Here is a 22,694-nt window from a genome sequence, read left to right on the forward strand (position 1 = left end):
AGTTCCCCTCCCTCTCTTTTCTTCTTTGCAATTTTTTTGTTAAGAGAAAGCCAGGCCCTTTGTCCTGCAGGAATGTCATGTCTGGGTTTGCTGACTGCGGCCCCCTGGGGTAGTTTCACATGTTTCTCTGTCCCCAGGGTCCTGGTAAATTGGGCGCTGGATCTAGGAGTTCGATTAGATGCAGGCTCGACCTTTTTTGGCACGAATATTTCACAGGTGATACCGTTTCTCCTATCAGGAGGCGTGGACTACCTGATTGCCTCTCCTTTTGTGATGTTATCGTATTGCTTTTTTTCTCAAAAAAATCTTATTCTTTTTTCTTATCCACTTCAAGCCTATGGAAACTTGCAAGGAACTCCCTTATGTCTTTCCCCTTGATTTACCAATTTCTGGCACATTTGCTTTATCATTCACACTTTTGTGTATAATATGTGCAGTTCAATCATTTGAGAAGAGGTTGCAAACACTGAGCCCCTTCCTGAAATATTTCAGCATGTATCTCTAGGTACTTTCTCCCATAACCGTCCAAAAGAAAAACAATTTCTATTTTCACAATGCTCTGACACCAATCGTGTGGGTTTTCCCCTGGTATTAAACAATTCTCCAACTCTCCAGCTGCCAGCTGGGTGTCCTACAATTCAGTCCCGACACTAACCACCCAGAGTGAGCGCAGACCCCTCAGGCGAGGGGCTCAGTGCCACAGGCTGCCCCCACTTCAAACACCAATTGCCAATCATAAGTGCTTCTGTCTGACCAGCTGTAAATGGGGGCTCCCAGACCCCCTCCTTGAGTTCTATAATTTACTAGAAAGGCTTGCAGAATGCAGGGAAACACTCATGTTTACTGAATTATTATGAAGGCTGTAATGAAGGATAGAGATGAACAGCCAAATGGAAGAGACGCAGAGGGCAAAGAATGCCGAATGGGGCCCCGGGGTGAAGTGCCATCTGTGGTCCTTGTCTACCTGTCTGTCCTCACTTCCTTGAATCCTTCTTGTTCCCCAGAAAAACTGAGTTGCACCTGGGTCCCCGAACATTCAGCTGCTTCACATCTCTGCCTTTGCAGGGCGAGCCATTCCCTCTGCCTGGCATGCCCTCCCCTATGTTCCCATCAGGGTGAACCACACTCGGCCCTGCTACCTGCTCCTCAGGGAGCCTTCTCTGATGCCCACACTGCAGGAGCTAACCTTGCCCTTCTCTGGGCACCCCTGCTCCCTGAGCCAGCCCGGGAGAGCTGCTGCATTCACGTGGCAGTCGCTGCCGTGGACTTTGGAGGGGCCGTGCCTGTCGTCCCCTCTCAAGTCCTCGCCGAGCAGGGCTCTGAGAGCCTTGCTAAGTGTTGGTTGAATTGACTGCTTGCGCCTGGATCTCAGAGAAGGGACACAGGGCCTGGCAGGGGTTGGGGGCAGGGAGGGTGTGGTGGCTGCCACAGTGGGTGGGGTGAGGAGAGAGGCTTCCTCCCACGCGCATTCCTGCACTGACACTGAAGGAGAGACCACTTCCTGGGAGGCCCCAGGGAGGCCATTATGTCTGTGGCTTGGCCCGCTGTCCTGGAGTCTGGTGCCCACGGCCTGGTCAACACCCAGATGAGCCAAGGACACGCTGGGCCTTGTGTCAGGCTGCCCGAGGCTCTCATTGAGTGGCGCTTCCGTGGGCGGCCCTGGGCTCAGCACCTGTGTGCCTTGGCTTGTCGAATCTCCAACACGCCTCCAGCCAGGAGCTATTATTACACCCGAATTTCCCAGAGGAGGCTGTGAAGGCTCAGAACAGGGGCCTGCCCAGGGTCACACAAGGTCAACTCTGTTTGGAGAGGCCGTTGCTATTTTTATTGAACAGATGGGGAAACCAAGGCACAGAGGGGTTAAGCGACTTGCCCAAGGTCACCCAGATACTAAGCAGCAGAACCAGGGTTCTAACCCGGGCATTTGGCCACAGAGCTTTTACACACTTGCCCCCTAGCCTGACGATGACAGTGGCGAGGCCGAGGGCCGGGACGTGGCACTCTGCAGTTTGCAAAGCTTTTGCACATGCGGCACCTCATCACCTCTCAGCCCAGGGGAGACCCAGAGCTCACAATCCCCTCTTCACAGAGCGGGCAATGAAGACCAGACAAGGGTAATGACTTGCAGGGCAGGGCTTGGGCCCCAGGTTTGACACCCAGGCCAGGTCCCTCTGAGGGGCTGGACACACTGGGTTTGGTGAGCCTGAGTAAAGGGGCTTTGGGCACCCAGGGCAGATGGAGTGCCTGGCCTGGGAGGAAGGAGCTCTGGGGAGAGAGAGCCCGGCTCTTCCTGTGGCCTGACTTCGCAGCCCTCGCTCTGAGAGGGGCTGGGGGACATGGTGTTCCCTGCTCGCCTCAATGCTCTCCCCATTAGTGTTGCCGAGTGGCCCCATTTCTGCTGCAGGATATTTTCCCCCACCTGCCTGTGGCCTCTTCCCCCTGTGGGCATGGCTGTCGGCCGCAGGGAACTGGGGAAGGTGTCCAGCCAAACCCAGAGCATCACTTGGGTCCAGGAGTCAGGGCCTCCTGCTTAGTCTGCCTCACTCTGCGGCCCCAGTGAGCACTGACTCTGCTTCTCAACAGGGCAGCTGGTCATCTGTCTGTCTGTCTGTCTGCCTCCCTCTCCATCAGGACTGTGAGCTCCTTGAGGGCAGAGGCCACATGGACAGATCAGGTGAGCAGTGAGCTGCCCAGTTCTGGACACACACGCAGAGAGGCAGGCTGTGGCAGGGATGTTGAGCAGGCGAGAGAATGGAGCTGGGGGTGGAGCAGTTGGATGAAGGGTCCCAGGCCCCTCCGCCTCCTGGCTCAGAGACCTCCTGGCATGGGACGAGCCTGGGAGGCTCTGCCCTATGTGGGCAACCAAAATAGAACAACGAAGCATGAAACTGACTTGGCAAGGATGTCTCTTTGTGACCTTTGGGCAGACGGTGGCCTGAGGGTGGGTAAACTCAGAACCCAGGGCTTTTGCGCTGGTGGGGTCCCCTCTCTACGTGGGCCACGTTGGCCACCCACACCAGGCATCCATGAGGAGTCACACCCCCTACATGTGTCCACGGTGTTGGCAGTGTCCTCTGAGGTCTGCTTGCTCACTGGCCGGGTGCCGACTCCCCTGGAAGCAGCCGGACACCTGCTCCTTCTCCCCTTTGTGACGCAGCCCTGGCCCTGGCCCTGGCCCTGGCCCTGGCCCCACTCGGTAGGGTGCCACGCCTTCTCTCGTCACCTCACCCCACCCCACAATCTGGCCAAACAAGGCTATCTTCTGTCTTTGGCAGATAAGTAAACTAAGGCCCCAAGGATGTGAGTGGGGGCAGGCACAGAGTCTGGCCTGAGGCCCAGTGGCCCTTCTGCCCCCACCAAGAGTGAAGTTTTCATACATGGACGAAACCAGGACATGCAAGGCCTGAAGAGGGCGCATGTGGGGAGGCGGGGAGGCGGGGAGGCAGAGAGGAAGATCATTCGTAGCAAATTATGTCCGGAGCCTGAGCCAGGGGTGTCTGGCGTGTCCTAGATTATTGGAACCCTCTGCACTTCCCAAATGCTCTGTGTTCTCTCTGGCCTCGAGGCCTTTGCTCCACCTGCCACTCACCCTCCACGTCTCGGCTTCAGCGTGTTCAGTCATTCAACAACTATTTCCTGCGCTCCTGCAGTGAGGAAGACACTCTCCACCGAGCAAGGAGAGCATTGTCCTGCCCCCTCGGAGGTTCCAGTCTCCCAAGGGAAACACACTGAATGAGCTGAGACAGACTGGTGGCGGGAGCAACCCCAAAGCTGTGGGCTAACACAATGAGGTCCATTTTGCACTCAAGTCACAGCCCAAATGGGTGACCGGGGGTTCTGCTTCAGTGTCACTGCCATCCCCTAGCCTAGGACGGGGTCCCCTTGGACCCTCTGCTCCAGGCTGCCCAGTGAGGGAAGGTTGGGCAGGCAGGTTTCATGACTAGGTCCGGGAGGTGTGCCTGTCACTTCTGCCCACACTGTCCTGGGGAGAGCTCAGCCACACGGTCACACTTGACTGCAAGGAGGGTTGGGAAGTGCCTACTGGGACGTCCAGGTTTGGTGAATCACTGGCCACACACTGCCAGGTGGAATCACAGACACGCTGTGTGAGTTTCCAGGGGGCTGCTGTCACAGTTCCCTGAACTCGGTGGCTTAAAACAGCAGAAATTGATTCTCTCGTAGTCCTGGAGGCTGGAAGTCTGCATTCAAGTGCTGGCAGGGCTGAGCTCCCTCTGCAGGTCTAGGGGAGGCTCCTCCCTGCCTCTCCCAGTTCCTGGGGACTGTCAGCCACCCTGGCTTCCTGGGCTTGTGGCCACATCACTCCCACCTTTGGCTCCAGCTTCACATGGCCTTCTCTCCTGTGTCCTTTCCTTCGTGCGTCTCGGTTATAAGGTTACCTGCCATTGGACTTAGGCCCCTCCCCAGTAATCCAAGCTGATCTCATCTCAAGAACCTTCATCATTATATCCACAAAGACCTTTTTTCCAAGTAAGGTAAAATTCACGGGTTCTGGGGATGAGAACCCGGCCCTCTGTGTTTGGGGGCCATCTTCCAACCCAACAGCAGGATTGCCTGGACTCCTTCCCAAGGCAGCGGCGAAGCCTCTTAGGGCCTAGCCCAGGGGTCCCAGAACACTATTTCCCTGTATTCTGTTGGCCAAAGCAGATCACAAGACCCACCCAGAATACCTCTCTTGGTGTGAGGTGTGGCAAAGACACAATGCAAGACAGCATGCACCATGGGAGGGGTGGTCGAGACCATCTCTGAAATTCACCTGTCAGAGGCCATGAGTGTCTTGGTGAAACCACTGCTGGGGCCCTGGACACGTGCTTCTGGTGATGGGGTTGCTGCTGAGGCTGGGGTCGAACTGTTCTATCTGAGTGGAAGCCTCCAGACCTGTGCCCTGCAGGCCCAGATCAGACACCAACTCGGTGAGTGGCCTTGGGCCAGTCTCTCATTCTCTCGGCAACCTGTATGGAGCACCCACAGTGTGCCGGCAGGGCGCAGGGGTCCCAGAAGTGAGCAAGCTGGGTCCTTGTGGAAATATCTGTCTTGTGGATGACAAAGACTCATAACTGGACAAACTGATCACAGAAAGTGACACTTAGAAGGAGAACAGCAGAATGCTGGGCAGCAGAATCCCTGGGGACAAATAACCCAGGATGAACCTCCAGGGCAGAAAGCTGGAGGAGGATGAGAACTCCTGCCCATTCTGGGCCTCAGTTTCCTGCTCTGGGCATGCTGTGGACTCAGACGATCTTCCCTGGCATCCTAGGGCTCCTCAGAGGCACCCCAGGGGCTACTGCAGGAGGAGTCCGGGCAGGGGACATCTACAATTTGTGACTGATTGGGCTTGAAGCTTCTGGTCAGCTCCCATAGTCCAGGTTCCAAGCCAGTGTCCCGGTCTCTGATCCCAGTGGCTATCTGGGACAAAATTTTCCCAGGACCCTTCCTGTTCCTCAATGGTCCTGCCAGGGTCCTGGGCTCTACAGAAACAGGGAGCCTCCCCTCTGTCTGTTGGACTCTCAGGACCCCCACCATCACAGAACAGACCTGTACCAGGATGCTTGCAGCTGCTCCTTCCCCTTTGAACTTGGGTTTGCTTGAACCAAAAGAATCCCAGGGACCACCCATGAAGTGCCAGTGTGTCTCAAAGAGCTGGGGCTCTTCAGGGTTAGCCACTCCCCTCTCTGCAGCCCTGGGTGGGCCCTCTACCCTCACTGAGCCTCAAAGTAAGCCCTGCCCTACAGGGCAGACCCCAAAAGCAAAACGTGGGTGACAACCAGGTCCTCTGAAGCTGGTTGGAGTCTGCACAGGGTGAGGTGGCAATTGCTCTGAGGTCAAGAAAAGCGGCAGGAAAGATGCAGCCTCCTAGGGAGCTAGGTTGGGGCAGGGGGACCTGCCCCTGGTGCCCGTGCCCTGCCATTCTGGGAAGCTCTGGGCCGGGCCTGTCCCCACAGGAGTTTGGAAAGGCTTAGAGGCGAATTAGTCACTAGGCAAATCATTTACTTCATTTCAGCAATCTTTATTCCTGCCTTCCATCCCAGTGTCGGGAACTGGGTGGCGGGCCAGAGATGCCAGAGACAATCATCCCCTTCTGGCCCTCAGTTTCCCCCTCTGTCACATGGGGAGGGAAGGCTTCCCCTGTTTTCTTCATCGGGACACTGTAAGGGTCAAAGTGACAATATCCGGGCCCGAGCCTTTCAGCCCCCAGAGTGCCACACTGAGGACCACCCAGACTCACTCCTTGCCCTCAGGGGGCTCCGTGGGCAGCCCATGCCCCACCCACCACCATCAGCTGGCAGGGAGGAAGGGCAGGAGGGGCATGGCGCCATGACAAGGCAGGTTTGAGAGTCTCTCAGCCACAGTTCTGGCTTCCCTGAGCTCTGCCCTGGAAGTTTACGAATGGTCTAGTGTGGGGACCAACAGCGTTGACACCCACACTTCTGGGCAGGCTTTTAAGACCCTCATACATGTCACTGTCCAGGGGGACCCCATGACATTTTCCAGAGGGCAAATCTACCAGGGGGCAGAGCTGTGCCCCCTTCTTCTCAGCCATGTTGGGATCTTAGCTGTGAGAGAGCCTTGGAGAGGAAGACCCAAGCGGAGGGGCAACACAAGGCCCTGAAGTGAAGTGAGGTGGTGGCAGAGGTCTCAGGGTCATGTAAGGCCAGGCCGCGAAGAGGTACCTCAGCAGACATGGCCATCTCATCTGGGTACAGCAGGGGCCACCATGGCTTCCAGTGTCCTTAACTGGTGGTGCTCAGAGGGGGCTCCGAGGAAGTTGGCCGGTTCAGGGTCACACTGGGGAAGCTGGCAACGAAGCTCTCCCACCTTCTCCTCACCTGCTGGGTGGAGTGGGGAGATCAGGGCACAGGTGTGACGGCAGATGGTGGGCTTCAGGTGTTGTTCCATCTACAGCCACGAGGTGGTGGTAGACCCCAGAGACAGATGCACTAGGGACCCTTTATTCTTCAGGTGGAGGCAGGGACCAGGAGGGCAGCTCCCACCAAGCAAGCCTGCATCACTCCTTTCCCCAGTAAGGGGAACACAAGATAGAACCCTGGGAAGTTGTACTGGCTGATCTCCTTGCCTCCAGCAAAATCCTCCCATCTAATACACTGACAGATTCATCATCTTAAAACAGCTCTGACTATATCACGAGTCTACCTTAAAACCTTCCGGGACTCTCTGGAATTTATCTATGGGATAAATTCCAAATTTTGTCAGGGCCCCCTGAGATATGGCTCCTGAATACCTCCCCTCCAGCCTCATCTCCAAAAAAAAGCTCAGTTGTCTTCCTGGTCCTTGGCCTGTAGATTTCTACCTCTGAGCCCTTGCAGCCCTGGGTCCCTCTCCTGGGAGTCCCCACCCTCTCCCTGTAGCACTCATTCCTCCTCCATCCATCCATCCATCCATCCATCAGACCTGCTGATATTGCCTCAGCCACCGCCGGCTGCCTCCTTGCCGAGCCTGGATCAGCTGCACCGTGTCTCCTGGCTGCTGCTCCTGATCAGGGGAGTCCAGCCTTTCCGGGCCTCCCTCTGAGGATCTGGGCTTCCCACGATCCTGTCTGAGACTCAGAGCCCGGTGCAGCTGGCCCTCCACGGGCTTCCCCCAGGACTCCTGGAGCTTGCCGTAGGAGCGCCGTGGTCCCCGAAAGGACTGGCTGTGTTGCCCCGTCCCCATGGTTCCAGAGGCTGTAGGCACAGGACTGATCCAGACACTTAGCAAGTCACTGGCCTCTGAAGTGGCCTGGTCCCTCTACTCATCTGCCAGGAGCTCACTTGAGGGCAAAGGTTGGTGCTGCTGAGGTGGCCATCATAAACCAAAGGGCAGGCCACAGGGGCCAAGCATCCCTGAGTCACGGTCCAGGGCAAAGGGTACAGGCCTCCCCTCAACCCCCAACTCTCTGCCTCAAGGCAGCCTTCCCTGACCACAGCATCCCCGAGGAGCTTGGCCTCCCCTAAACCCCTAAATCCCTGCAGCCCTGGCTGTCCAAACTTGTTCTGTTGACACTGAGAACAGACTCAACAGCAACACGGAGATGAACTGTAAGAGACAGGACAGCTCCAACCTAGAACAGTCAAAACACGGGGACAGAAAGGGGCACGGTGCCCCCGGGGCTGTGGGGAGTGGAGAGATCTTTAATGGCTGTAGAGCCCCAGGTTTGCGGGGTGATAAAAGTTCTGGGGATGGGTTGTGTGACCATGTGAATGCTATACTACCGAATTGTGTACAAAAATGGCTGAGACGGTAAATCTTATGTTTTTGTGCACTGCACTATGAGTATAAATTAAAAAAAAAGAAACAGGACAGCTGTAGGCTGGGAGTCAGGAGACTTGGGTTTTTTCCAGGCCTAGCTCTGCCCCTACCTTTCCAGCAGAGAACAGGGGCAGGAGCTCAGGTCCTGAGGAGCAGCTGCCTCTGGGGAAACTGCGGCTTCATCACTGCAGTTGGGCGACCTCGGGCACTTTAGCCAAATTTCGTCTGTAACAGGAGCAAGTAACTCGGAGAACTGTGGTGAGGATGTATAGATGTGAACAAAAACCACCTCCGTCTTTGTGTCCTTTGGTGCTGTGACCTTTGACCAACCATTGTCCTCAGGAAGCACATCAAAGCCTTCCAGTGAAGGGCGATCTGTGTTCCTTAAAGCAACACACCATAAATACTTTTGTTAGATGAAATCCAAACTGGTGACAGTTTCACTGGGGCCACGGCATTCTTTGTCGCTTTGTCTTGTCAATCAATAGTGCCTGAGTCATGTTACTAAAAACTGTACAGCCACAGGAGTCATTAGCAGAGAATAATTTGCTCAAAACTGCGGGGCCTTCTTTCCGCTCGACCCCATCATCCCGAAAGTAAATGACCCTGTAATAAAATCTGTTACATTCTATGGAATCGCTTGCTTTGTCTTTCGGTCTGAAGACACTTTCTCCTTATGGTGGACATTCCACCTTTGCCCCACCGTTGGACAGAGGATTAAACAGGGTAGCGCTGTGCCCACACGGGGTGCTTAGTGGGTGCTCAGTAAAAGCGAGTTGGTGATATTCGTTACCCCAGGCAAACCCCTTCCCCTCTCAGTCAGTCTTGTCCGTAAAACACTTTGTTGTGAAAATCAAATGGAACCATGAATGTGACGCCTCTGAAAGCGAGACTACCAGCAGCCTCTCCGTCTCCCAAGGCAGGGGTGAGAGAAGAGTACTGGGCTGTCCAGCAGGTCCTCAGAATCACAGCATTTGAGGACTGAAAGGGACCTCTGGCTTTTTGTTTTAATTGCTATTGTCTGAGCATTTTTCTTTGTTCCTCCATGTAGTTCCTTTAACTGTCAGGACAGTCTGATGAAGTGGGCTATCCCTCTCTTCTAGACCAGGAACCCGAGGCTCACCTGGCCAGAGAGAGTGCCCAGTAAGTGGCCGAGCTGGGAGCCCTGCCTGGGTCGGCCTGGCCTTGAGCCCGTGCTTCAGCCACTCTGCTCTGCTGCCTGTGTTGGTGGCAAGGGCAGGACTTGATGCCAGGGGTCCTACCTCCTCTGTGTTTGGGCTGCTGCATAGGATGCCCCTGTCTGGGGTCAGAGAAGTGCTGGCTGCAGCTCTTGGCTCATTCCAGACTCCTCCCTGGGCCTGGCCGAGCTGTTTTTCCTCTTTCAGTTTCGAGGCCTTCCTGGGTGAACGGGCTCTTAATATCCACCAGGCTCAGACAGGGTCAGTATGAAGAAGAGAATGGAGAAAGGGGGCCCTGGCCTTCTGTCCCAGCCCATCCCAAAGGTGGACTGAGAGCCACACCCAGTCCTCTTCATGCCAATCCTGACCACACGCCTAAAGGATAACCCACAGGCCATTCCTGACCCTGGTTAAAAAGCAACAAAGCCATTACACAATCTTCAACGCCCTTACCCCAGTGTAAGCCAACTCAAATCCCCTCCCACCAAAGTCAGGGCTGGGAGGAGCTTGTGGACACCCACTCCTGAGATGCCTTGGGCGTGAATCACTCGTTCCTGCCTTCAAGCGTACAGCTGCTGAATACGCTCTTGCTGTGACAGACAGGGGACTGGGTCCTGAGCAAGGCTGCCTAGGGTGAGCCAGGAGTATGTGGGTTCTTGACTTTGTGTAGGGAAAATGTCATAACAGAAGTCCAGGTGACTATGAAGGTGCATTTATTAAAGCTGGGGACAGCACTGGCTGCATGGCTCAGTTGGTTGGAACATTTTTCTGTGCACATAGAAAATTTGTGGGTCCCATCCCTGGCTGGGGCATGTATGAGAGGCAGCTGATCGGTGATTCTCTTTCTCAAAATCAATGGAAACATGTCTTTGTGAGGATTAAAAAAAAAAAAAGCTGGGGATGGTAAAACAGGGAAGGGCTTAGCATAGAAGTAACAGGAAGACCCTAAGCTGGGCTGCCTTAGCTGCCTGGGACATCAGAGGAAAGGGGGTCTTGGAGACAGGTTCTGGGAGTTAGCCTGGGATGAGCTGCTGCAGCCCACTGCTCCCTTGGGTGGGGAAGGAGAGGGGGAAGGAATGGTGTGGGCTGCTCCTCTAAGGAAAAGCGAACACTGGATTCTTCGTCTTGAGTTTCTCTCTCTCTTATAGGTGGGAATCTTAGGGGAGGGTTTCAGCAGAACACTCGTCAGTTCTCCAGGTGTGTCCTTTCAGGGTCCTGATCTCCACTGATTGGTCAGTGCCAGGGCAGGGGGTCGTTAGTCATTGCATCTGGTCCTGGCATCACCCACCTGGTTTTGTTGCTTTTCTGAGCCTGGAGCTGAAATACAACTGAGGCCTAGATGTTATCTCCAGGGAGGTGACCTTCTGTCTTTGGCTGTAAATGTCTCGGCCATTTTGTTCACCTCTCCATCTCAGTTTCTCTTTTTTACTTGTCCTGGCTGACCGGCCTGTCTCATTGCTAAGTGTGTAATTCTACAACGACTTCCCAAATCCCTGGAGGACAAGGAGAAATCTGTGTTCTCTTCCTCCCTTCTCACTGCCTCCTGGCCTTGCTCACCTGGCGAGCTCTTACTCGCCCTTCCAGACCCTGCAGTATGACACCTCCCCCAGGAAGCCAGTCCAACAGCAGTTTCCTCTCCAGCCAATCAAATACACACAGTAGCAGCTGGGTGTCTCTTGTAGGCTAGGACATCATCTTTGTCATCTCTCTGTCCTCAGGACATGAGAGTAAATACTTAGCCTTAAATACTGGAGACTAATAATTGTCTATTGCTACCTAACAAATTCCCCCACAATTTACTGGCTTAAAGCAACACTCATGTGTGACCTCAGTTCCTGTGGGTCCAGGCATGGCTCAACTGAGCCTTTGGCTCAGGGTTCTTTGCAGGCTCCATTCAGGGGGCTGCGGTCATCTCAAGGTTCAGCTAGGGGTGGGTCTGCCTCCAAGGTCTGCTCACAGTTGTTGACAGAACTTGGTTCCCTGCAGGCGGTTGCACTGAGGGACTCAGTTTCTTGTGAGTTGTTTCTGGTTGCCGCGTGAGCGTCTCCCCAGAGCAGCTTACCTTGTGCAGCTTCACTCAGAGCCAGCGAATGAGAGGGCGGGTATACCGGGCAGGCAGAAGCCAGTCTTTTGGAAACTTAATCTCAGAAGTGACCTCCTATCACACATGCCACGTCGTGTTCCTTTGAGGCGAGTCCCAGGTCCAGCCAGTATTCAAGGGAGGGGATCGCACGAGGGCATGAACACCAGGAGGCAGGACTGTTGTGGGTGATCTCGGAGGCTGCTCACCTGCGAGACCTGGATTCTAGCCCATCACGCTGCCTGAGGTGAAAGCATTTCACACGAGGCTATGTGCCTCGAGGGAGTGGCTTAACCTTGTGCCCACAGTTTTGCAGCTACAAAGTGGGGATAATACTTTATGTCATCAAATCTAAAATGGCCTCAGTGGAAAGGGAGCATTATTTTATACATCATTAAAAAATGAAAGCTGTAGAACCATTTCGGGGGTTAAAATGCAGAAAATCAAACAAAAAAATGTGTGCCTTGAAATTAATGAAACACATAGTATCTATTCCCTCAGGTGGTTCTGAGTCTTACATGGCTGGTGCCATTTAAGGTCATAGTGAGGCTTAGATATACGGTAGGCAGCAACCTGGGGCAGGCTGCCCATCCTATTAGTGAGCCATTGAAATTAATCCACATCTACACACCCACAGGCAAGATCTTGTTTTGATGATGCCTAGGAACGAGGCCAAGGGGAACAGAGTAGAATCTCTACCCCTGGCAAAGGAGGAATTCTGATGTACATAAAGGGATGCACCTTGAAGTGCTGAAGATCACAGAAAAGAATGGGAGACCACATCTGGTTTGGGGGTGGGGAGAATCTGGGCAGGCTTCCCGGAGGAGGTGGCCATTAGAGCTCAGCCTCAAAGGCAGGAAGGACTTGGGCAATAGAGATGGGAGTGGTATCCTGCAGGTGAGTAGAGACTGGGAACATACAGGGTTGCCCTTGGGCCAGAGAAGAGTCTGGAAAGAAACTGAAGCCCACTCTCCAGGCGTTCCAGATCCAGGAAGATGAATCTGACTGAACTTGGTATGCAGTGCGGTGGAGTGTGTTCTCTTCTCCAGGAACCTTACCTCTATGATTGCATTTCACACTCACACCACTCTGGAGCTTAGCCCCATTTTTCAGATGAAATAACTGAAACTCGGAGAGGTGAATTACGTTGCCCAAGGACACATAGTCAGTAGTGCACCTTGAATCCAGCCCCACAGAGTCAGGCCAGCAAAAAGTCCTCAGTAAATGTGTTCCACGCAGCATGGATCAGACCTGGGTCTTTACCCACCCCACGGGATGATCAGACAGAACTATAAGCCTAATGGTTAAGGTCACTAGAATTTTCCTTGAAGATATCACGCCCACCAGAAATGAGGATAGGGGCTATGCAGTTATGAATATTTAACTTAAAATTGTCTGTATTTCAACTGATTATTATCTCTTTGCCTGAGCAGATTTTATAATACAGTAAGAGAACTAGTTCTGAGCTAGACTCCTGGCCAGTCCTTTACAGGCTGTTCTCAGCCTACCTGTACCGCCTCACCTTCCCCTACATCCTCCTAGGAACTCAGCCAAGTTTCTCAAGCTTCCCAGATTTCAAAAATCAGTTGGGGCTTGTTAAAAATAATAAAGATTCCTGGGCTACACCCAGATTTACTGAATCAGAATCAACAGGGGCTGGGAGTCCAGGAATCTGTTTTGTTTTTAAAGAGCCCCAGAGGGTTTTTATCAACATGGAAGTCTGGGTAATAATTTCTCTAGGTCTCGAAACACTGACCCACGTTAGAACTATTTCTAAAGGAGCTTCTAAAACAAGCAATGCAATGCAGGGGATCCCATTCCTCAGAATGGACTTGAGTGGTAGTCTGCTGGTGATTTTAAGATCTCTGAGTTGGCAGTTAATATTCATAAGAACTATGGACTGGGGCTCAGGAATCTGCACTTCCCACTGGCACCCTGACCCAAGGAGATTCTGTCCCTGGTAGTACAGAAGCCCACTCTGAGAAATGCTTTTTCTAGCCACATGAAACTCCCCACCCAGGCTTTTGCCAGGGAAGTTTTCTGTCTGTGGCAACCGCCCAACTTTGTTCTCCTGGGGAACTCAACCTGGAGGTAGGACAGCCCAGATGGAGAGGTGTCTTGTTTCCTAATTAAACGTGAACTAGGTCATTTATGTGCTTGAGCTAACTGTTCAAAATCTACTTCTTTGTTCATAGCAGTCCATTTTCTAGTTCTCATTTAGTTTCTTTGTTCAGACCTCCACCTGGTGGTGTTGACCAGGGAGTCAGTCACCTGAACCTGGGTGGAGTCACCTGCCCTCTGCTCCAGACCCAGGAGTTCACAGGGACCAGCCAGGACTCAGCCAATGGGTCACAGCCCCTGTAGTATGGCCAGCTCTAGAGCAGGGCCTTGACTTTTCTGAGAGACATGGGGGGCCCACGTCATACACGTACACAGAGGAGAGAAAATACAGGCAGTAAGTGTTGAGGTTACAAAGTAGTTACACACTAGAAGACTAATAGGGACAAGTAAATGACAGAGTTAATGTCCATCAAATCCAAACCCTTATGAGGAGCCCAGAGAGAGTAGGAACCTGCCTAAGGTCATACAGCGTCAACTCTCCTTCATGAAGAGAGCTGTGAGGTAGAATGTCCTTGGACTTGGACATCTAATAGAAACAGAATGTTAGCTCTATGGAATGATGGTAGGAGCTGTGTCTTTTTCATCACTGTGTCCCATAGCACCAGGTGTAGCACAGGCCCATAGTAGGTGCTCAGGTGTTTGTTAATCGAATGAGTATATGAATCTGGAGAAGTGGGATTTTAATCCATTTCCTGCTACTAAAATGGCTATGTTGGATTGTCCCAGGTTGGAGTTCAGCCAGCTAGGTGGAAGGAAGGACTAGGAAGTTGGAGAGACAAACACAATATAGTCAAAGAGAATGGAGTTGCACTCTCTCTCCACGTTCAATTAGCAATTTTTAGTTAACAGGACATTCTCATAGCCCTCGATCCTCCCAACTGACCGGAAGCAGGTCATTTTTTCTCCATGCCTTGATTATCATCTGATGTACTGTGTATTTTATTTGTTTATCGTCTGTGTTCTCTCACTGGAAAGCAGAGATTTGGGTTTGTGTTGGTGACTCCCCTATCCCCTGGTTGGCACAGAGCCCAGCTTATGACTTATGAAGCTTTCCGTTCAACCAAGCCTTCTAAACCCTCTAGGTCCTAAGTGGCCTCAACTTGAAGAGTAGGAGACTGAGGCTCAGAGGGGCAAGATTGCTTGTCCAAGGTCACACAGACACGGACTCCTGCCTATCACCGCCCGTCCCACAGCTGCTAAAGGACACAATCCCATAAACCCGTGAGCCATCTCCTTCCCAAACCGTTTCGCAAACCCTTTCTTCCGAACTCTTCTCCATCCGCCTGCATGTATTTGCGTCTAGCCCGGATCCCAGAGCTCCGGTACGATCTGTTTTGCTTGCAGCTTTGGGAGACACGTGCTACTCGGGTGAATGAATCGCACATCCCCACCCCCGCCGACAACCAATCACAGGGCTTCGGAGCCCGGGCACTTCCGCCTATTGCGGGCTGCAGCCCGTGCCGGGCAGCCCACGTGGGGCTCTGTAGACAAGGGAGTAGGCGGTGGTGCGCCAGGGGCGGGCTCTTCCAGCCTGGTCACCAATCCAAGAGCTCGACGGGGACGCGAGGGGCGGGGCTGACGTGGGGCGCCAAGACTTAAACGTGACGGGCAGACGGACGTAGGGAGGAGTTCTGAGCGGGGGAGTGGTGAGTGACGGAGCCCACTGCCCAATAACAGGAGGGGTTGGGCTGTTTGAGCCAATAGAAAGTCATAAGGCGGGGCCGGGACTGCAGCAAGTTTAGTTGCGCGGAGACCGCAGCTGTTCCCTGTCAGTGGAGGTAGCGTCGGTAGAGGCGCAGGCGACGATTTGCGGCGGTGGCAAGGAGGTAAGTGGCCGCGGCGCTGCGCACCTTCTTCTTCCCGCGGCGGGCCGGAGCGGGTGGGCGTGCGCCTGCGTCGCCTCGGGGGACGCTTATGTAAGGGTCGTGCGTGCCAAGGCAGCGCGGGCTTCACAAGTGACGGCTAGAGGAGACATCAGCAGGCGGTGCGCCACGGGAGTTGCGCCGCCCCTCCCCTCCCCCTCTAGCGGGAGACCGTCGGGGCGGGCCCGTGGCCCCGCCAGTCCGCGAGCATCCCTCCCGTGCGGGCGCAGCCGGGCCTTTTCCACCCCGCGCCCGTGCCAGCCGCCGGCGGCCTTACTCATGCTTTCGGGCCCATTTTGCGGATGGAGAAACTGTCGCACGGAACCCGAAAAATGCCTTGCGTTAGGTCCCTGAGGGAGGGTTTGAACCCAAGTCTGTCAGAATCGGGAGCTCAAGTTTTCCGCATCATACTGGAAGTTGCTCAGTTCTGAAGAAAGTCGTGGAGTGCAGGGTGAGGGTTTTCTCTGTTCCACGTGTCTCCTGTAGGACTCTCCTAGTTACCCTGTGGAGTATTCTCGGTTCCATTTAGTTTGAGGTGTAGAAGCTTGAGGCTCCTAGAAGCAGTGATTCGCCCAAGGCCGCTCAGTTAAGAGGTGGGGCTGGGCTCAGCCCGTTACTTACACAGCTTTTTAGCAGTTTACGAAGTGCACTCGGCTGGGGGCAGTGAGGAGCAGCGGCGGTCTGGGAAGCGCCGTCCTGGACGGGGGAATCGGCAGCCTTGGCTTTCAGGACTTGCACGCAGGTTCCCACCGGCGTGACTTGCTTTGTGTACTTTGAGTTGTTTTCACCTCTGGGGAGCATTTTTCTTATCTCACAAATGCTGGGCTGAGGCCAGGTCCTGGCTCCCTGGCAGCTTTGAATTTCTTAAAAACCTGATTTTCCGTTTTGTGAGAAAGTATGCCAGGGCTCATTATCCCCATTCTGCAGCTGAGAAAATCGAGGCTTAAAGAGGCGCCAGTATTTGCCAGATCACAACTAGAGCCTCCTGAGTCTACCCAGAAGTCTTTGTCTTCCCCGTTGCTCCCTTACCCACTGCTACCAAAAGCCCTGGCTTCCCCTGTCCTCCTTCCCCTGCCTGTGACGCAAATACTCATGCTGGGAGTGCATGTGCCCAGCATTTCTATTAACTCAGAGCTCCAGCTTTGCTGTCTGCTCGCTTTCCGTCTTAACTCTCGACTCCTAATCACTTTCTTTTGCACACTTGCCATGTTCAGATCTCTAGACTGGGTGTTGAGAGAAGACCTGGGAGATGAGATTAGTCCTGTCCTAGAACTGCTGACAGACTGACTGGGGGAGAGAAAAAAGACAGAACTTGGGCAGCAAGTCAGCATGCCACAGATGTTTGTAGAGAGCCCATGCTGGTGAGGTCTGGCCCCAATGAGGATGTGGAAGAGGAAGTCGGGACCCACAAATCAGGCCAAGCCCCATACAGAGGCCAGGGAGAGGAGAAATGGAGTGGTTTAGGGCCGAATGGGACTGGATTGGGGAAAGCTCTGTGGATGGGGTGAGTCGTGAGCCTCTCTTGATTCCCCTGGAGCCGGCAGTGAAGAAGCAGTGATTGGATTTGAGGGGCCGCGGTTTTATGGAGGAGAGGTCAGTTTTAAGTGACTAGAACCTGCAAGAGGTAGGCTGAGGAAGGTGGGAGGGGAATGGGGGAGAAATAGCCTTTCCCAGTTGGGGGTGAGAAGTGTGCTTGGTCGCTGTGAAGAGGCCTCTACAGATGTGACAAGGTGAGGTGCTAGTGAGGCAGAAATGAAAGGGTCCAAAGGCGCCGGGGCCCTGGTGGAGCTCTGAGGGCCCAGCAGGAGGCCTGAGCTACAGGTTGTGTCTGTCTGTGTTCTAGTAAGCCACTTGTGAGCAGGCATCCTGTGTTACTTAGCAGCTGCCCTGCCCTGCAGGAAGGAGCTTCGTTCACTGTAGTTCAATATTGATTTGCTGAATTGAATTAGGCCGTCATCCAAAGTTTCCACAATTTACCTCCTGGTCCCCTCTCTGCCTTATCTCTCTCTACTGAAGCCTGCTCCAGCTTCAGTGACCCTGTCAGTGCCAGTTCTCACCTCTGGGATCACCCACCCCTCAGGCAGGTTTGTCCTGGTGGCTATGGCCTCCGTGGACCCTTTCGTCGTCCTCCTTGCTCTCTCCTCATTTCACCTCCAGTACCCTGGTGCTGGGTGCTGGGCTAGGTGGGCCCGGACTGTCCAGATCTCTGCAGCACTCATCTGCATGAACCAGGTGCCTCCACCAGGTAAACGTTTCCCTGGAGGATTAGCGTAAGCCTTCCCTTTGGCTGCCTCCCAATGGCATCCTACCCTCTTCTGAACGGGCCCCTGCTCCCTGTACCCAGAAAGTGTGCTGTGTGTCATCCAGAGACATCCTTTCAAAAGTGGGACATTTTGCCTGCTCACTCTGAAACCTCACCTGGGCCTGATGGACCATCCCTTCACCTCTTTGTCTCAGCTGCCTCTAGTCTCAGCTGTGGGCTTTTTTGCCAAACTATGAAAGGGGTCGGGCCTGATGTTGGGAGATGGGAAAATGCCACAAATAATAAGCCCTTTTCTCTTTACCTGTTGCATGAAAATATATGACCCCACCTATTGGGCTTTTTCTTCCATTTGACCCAACAGGTACCCTCTTCTGTCTGCCTCGGTCCTCGTGAGACTATTCGGTGTTGCCCCCAAACGTGCTTCTTAGTGCCTGCTCCTTCGCTGTTCTTGTTCCCGGTGTCCTTGTTCTCTGCGAGACTTTGCCTCTTCTCTTATCCTGTTAGAATTGTTTGTTTGGCTTTCCTGCATCAAGACTTGCCAAGTCTGCTCAGTTGGACATGGCTCCTCTTTTTCAATAATAATGATAAGTAATGACTTCTTATTAATAATAAAAGCCAACCTTTTATTATGTGGTGGCAGGGACCTTGCTAAGCCCCTTTCATGTATTATTATTTTTTTAAGATTTTATTTATTTATTTTTAGACAGAGGGGAAGGGAGAGAGAAAGAGCGGGAGAGGAACATCAGTGTGTGGCTACCTCTTGCGTACCCTGCACTGGGGACCTGGCCTGCAACGCAGGCATGTGCCTTGGCTGGGAATCGAACCAGTGACCCTTTGGTTCACAGGCCGGCACTCAGTCCACTGAGCCACAGCAGCCAGGGCTCATGTGTTATTTGATTGTCACAACTACAAAGGTACTATTAGCTCCTCACTTATGGGCAAAGAACTGTGGGTGAGCTAAGTCTCCCAGAGTCAGTCACACAGCTAGGAAGCTGTGGCTGGGTCCGTGTCAGGCTGAGTCCCTGCATGGGTCCCTCTCATGTGTTATCCTGCTCTTACCATCTATTTATTGGCCCCCAGCAACTTGCTTTTTGGCATTTTGGGAGCAGAGCCTGTGCCTTCTGGAGCGGTGCCTATGGAAGGTACATACCCAATAAATATTTTATTGAATCGAATGCCAAAAACATTAATTCTCAGCCTTGACATAATTGACCAAGGCATCTGGTTTTCTCGGAACATGGATTCAGTTCCTTTGATGGCTGTCTCACCTGTGTCTCCATTTTGTTCTTTATTTACCAGTGGTTAGAGCTGAGTGACAGGTGTGGCCTTTTCAAAAGAAAGCAGTCTGTAAATTCCCCAAAGTGGTCATGTACCACCAACTGTGGGCTCCCCTGGGTCTAATCACGGGTGTACTGTTCCGTGAGGCATCTCTGCAGGAAAAGGAGCTGAGGACATAGTCAGGGAAATAGGAGATGCAGCATCCCTCAGACCATGTAAGACAAAAATGAGTGTCCAGTGCACAGTGAGATAGGGACCAGGCTCAGGGAATCTAATCTGGAGGAGAGGGAGCTCCTGAAGGCCTAGAGACAGCTCTGCCCAGAAAGGAGGCCTAGGGCTGGATGAAAATGGGCAGGAAGAGAAAGCACTTCAGATAAAACAATGGAAGTTTCTAGAACTTCTTGTTCTTGTGCAGCCGGTGCCAGAAAAGGGGATTTACTTAAACACTTCTCACTGGGCGCATTGGCTACTGCCTGTGCCCTGTGGACGGGCATGGTGCCAGCGCTGCATGTGTGTTGGCTCATCGGAATCTTACAAGACGGGTGTTGTTGTTATTCCCATTTCACAGATGAGGAAACAGGCTCTGAGCGGTTACAGGAGCCGGTGGCAGAGCAGCAGAGGTGGAGCCCAGGCGGTTGGACAACAGACCTGGGGTACTCTCAGCCCTGTGCTCTCCTGGTGCCCTCCCCCGCCATCGCCATGGAAGCAAAGTAACAGTTCTTCCCCGAATCTGTGTTGCCACGCCTAGGTTCTCAGGGGAGTGCCTGCAGAAATGAGAGTAATACTTCTTTCCCTTTTACTTTAGATAGCGCCTGCCTCTGAGAGCTGCAAACCCCGAGGGTAAGTCCTGTGCCTGAGTCCAGGTCGTGGGATGTGTGTGGGTCGTGTCTCTACCAGCAGCTGTTGATTTTAGCAGGCCTGGCATGTCAGCTCTGTAGCTCACTAAATAAAAAAAGGCAAGTTCTGATTTTTGGAAAATATAAGCAGTCCTTGTCTGTTCCCAGTCCTTCTTGGTTTTCACTGGAAAGTGACATCTGGCTTCCTGCTGGCTCCAGTTGGCAACTGGTCAGCCTGAACAGGAAGCCCTACTTCTGGAATGGTGTGGCTTGGGACGCTGGTCATGGGGAGGATGGCAAGGCTCCTCAGGACCAGAGAAAGCATCTCTGGGGCAGGGCAGCCTCAGAGCAGACCCCTTGAGTCAGCATGGAGAGCAAGTGCTGGCCCGTGAGGGACTCGGGGAAGCCTGAGGCTGTGACTGTCAGCTGGCTGTACAACACTTGGCTCATGTCCACAGCGGTGCTCCATCTTTGGGCATCACAGTGACGAAGGGGTAAAGGTGGAATTCCTCTCACAGAGTGCTCAGGCAGCACTCCCTCTTGTATGACCTCCTGCTTTTCAGGTTTCCCTCAGAAAGATTCCCCCTCCCCGCCCCCACTGATGGCACCGTGCTGGGTGCCTCTCAGCCCACGTGCCAAGGCCCTGGGGCCGGGGGTTCCTGCGAACACCCTAGCCAGGCTTGATCCTTGATGTCCGTCTAGCATTCCCCCCTCCCCAGCCCCCTCATTTCAGACATGCTGACACTCTTCCCTTCACCCAGAGGCCTGCCAGCTGCTATCCCCATTCCACAGTCCAGCCCGGTGGCCTGGGGACTTTGTTGCTCAGGGACAACTTTCCCCAGAGCTCGTGTTCAGTGCAGGGTCAAAATTCCTTTGCACGGGGATTTTTCTTGGGTTTCCACCCATTGTGCAGGGATTGTCCTCAGGAGACCCTTTGTGACCCGGGAGTTGTTCTCCTTTCCGAGATTTTCCCATGGTCCCCTCTTGTCCTAGGTCTCAGGCCAGCAGCAGCCTTGATTGCATTTTCTTAGCTAAGCTGTGGAGGAAGAGTGTCCACTGCCCTGTCCCTCTGCTCACTCTCCTCCTCCTGTTGATAGAGTTGAATGTTCTTGCTCTGCCTTGCATCCCAGCAGGGAGAGGTGGGGAGCTGGGTGAAGGCCCCTAGGCGCCTAATCTTAGGGAGCTGAGAAACTGGGGTCCAGAGAAGGCTGACTAGCAGAATTCAATATTCTGCTCCCCACCTCACCCCAGCCCCTTGCATGTCTTCCCCCAAACCCAGCAGTAGGGAAGGGAAAATTAGTGGCCTAGAAGGGCTGCCTTCCCTCCAGGTCATTTCATTTGTTGAAGCTCGTTTGGTCTTCAGTCCCTAGTCCCTGCTGCATCCTGGAGCTTTGCTTAGTTACCATAACTAAGTCCCCTCCTCCTTTGCGATTATCTCCTTGGCGACTCTGGAAGGGGGTAGATGTGGGCTTGTTTTTATTTATTTATTTATTTATATTTTAAAGTATGATGCCAGAAGGCATAACCCAAGCGTCCTCTCATTGCTGCTGTCCCTACCTCCTCAGCCTTACGCTCCTGCAGGCCAGAGAAGGGGGTAGGGGCTGGGTTATCCAAAGCTGCTCTAAGTACATTTCCACCAGCTGTGCATGGAACGGGGCCAACTCCACGTGTCGCAGCTCTCTCCTGACGACATCCATCCCTGGGTGAGGCTTCTGGGAAAATTCCGTGACCTGGATATGCTGAGTCATGCTTAGTCTCTGAGGATACTTTCTGTCATCTTTCGTCTGTCATTGGCCCGCCCAGGGTCTGGCAAAGGCTGCAGTTACTACAGAGTGACATCATGCTGCTAATGTCTTAGCGCCACTATATGCTTGTCCAGATGCCTTTACTAATGTGCTCTTTATCAATATGAAATTTATTAATGTTACTAAATCATTAATAATAAATGTATTACTTATTCTGAGAAACATTCCTCTCTTACGATGAGGAAACTGACTTTCGGAGAGCCTACAAGTGTTGGCCGGGTGGTATGTTCAGTGAGGTTTTCCTATGCCACGGCCCCATCCCTACCTCTGGTTTTTGTGTAATGCAAAGATTATTCAGAAGTTACTTTGGCTGAAAAAATAAATTGGTTTTCAATTTGTTAAAGTTGCAAATTCAGAAATCTAGTTCTTTAAGGGCTGGTCTTCCAAGTTTAGCTTTACAGCGTAGCCTGTAACCTTTCTGTTCTATTTATGATTCTAGAAAATTTTAATAATCGCTTTGAAGGGGCCTTTGATTCATACTTGATCTCATTTGCAAACTTAACTCATTTGAAAGATTTAAATTAAATTTATAAATTACATGTAACTTCCTTTATTTTAATATTTCCAATTGTCTATTAGGTTAATAGACATTCCTAATACTTAAATAATCCCTACAAATCTAATAAACTAAGCTGACTCTTAAACTTTCTTAAACATTCCTATATTGCTATGTTTTAAAACAGCTTTATTGAAATATTTTTAAAAGTATTTTTATTGAATTTACTGGGGTGACATTAGTTAACAAAATTTTAGGTTTCAAGTTTTCAAGTGTGCAATTCTATAATATTGGCTTGTCCAAAAAGTCCATTACGCTTTTTCCATACAATGGCTCTAGTTGTCTTTAACTTCATTCAAAACAATGTTGTTAGATTGTATTGTGACAGCTGTCATATCAGTGTGCATTTAACCAAAACTTATCAAAATTGGTGAATTTTTGTGCAGCTATTTTAGTACTAAAGATGGAAGAAAATATGCAACATTTTTGGCATATTATGCTTTATTATTT

At 52.5% G+C, this 22,694-nt stretch overlaps 2 protein-coding genes across 7 annotated transcripts in view; one reads left to right on the forward strand and one right to left on the reverse strand.

Annotated features, from left to right (window-relative positions):
• Positions 1-6,014: 6,014 nt before the first annotated feature.
• C5H11orf86 (chromosome 5 C11orf86 homolog) lies at positions 6,015-7,832 on the reverse strand. 2 transcript variants are annotated; one of them, XM_024574514.4, is made up of 2 exons: positions 7,429-7,832; positions 6,015-6,848 (listed from the first exon to the last, which is right to left on the reverse strand). In XM_024574514.4, the coding sequence occupies exons 1-2, from the start codon at positions 7,687-7,689 to the stop codon at positions 6,750-6,752; spliced, it is 360 nt and encodes a 119-aa protein (XP_024430282.1). In that variant the 5' UTR covers positions 7,690-7,832; the 3' UTR covers positions 6,015-6,749. The 2 variants fall into 2 exon arrangements, with proteins under 2 accessions (XP_024430282.1, XP_045039339.1); XM_045183404.3 differs by having other exon boundaries at positions 6,015-6,845; positions 7,429-7,785.
• Positions 7,833-15,329: 7,497 nt separating this feature from the next.
• The window catches only part of PC (pyruvate carboxylase), a 93,078-nt gene continuing 85,713 nt past the window's right edge, over positions 15,330-22,694 (forward strand). For 2 of the 5 annotated variants that reach the window (XM_024574024.3, XM_024574022.3), the window contains exons 1-3: positions 15,355-15,470; positions 19,616-19,757; positions 19,853-19,887. The gene's annotated coding sequence lies outside the window, so the exon portion shown is untranslated. Of the gene's footprint in view, positions 15,471-19,615; positions 19,758-19,852; positions 19,888-22,694 lie in introns of all 5 variants that reach the window. The other 3 variants (XM_024574025.4, XM_024574023.3, XM_024574029.4) reach the window with 3 other exon arrangements.

This window comes from Desmodus rotundus, chromosome 5, assembly GCF_022682495.2.
Source record: "Desmodus rotundus isolate HL8 chromosome 5, HLdesRot8A.1, whole genome shotgun sequence".
Lineage (NCBI taxonomy): Eukaryota > Metazoa > Chordata > Mammalia > Chiroptera > Phyllostomidae > Desmodus > Desmodus rotundus.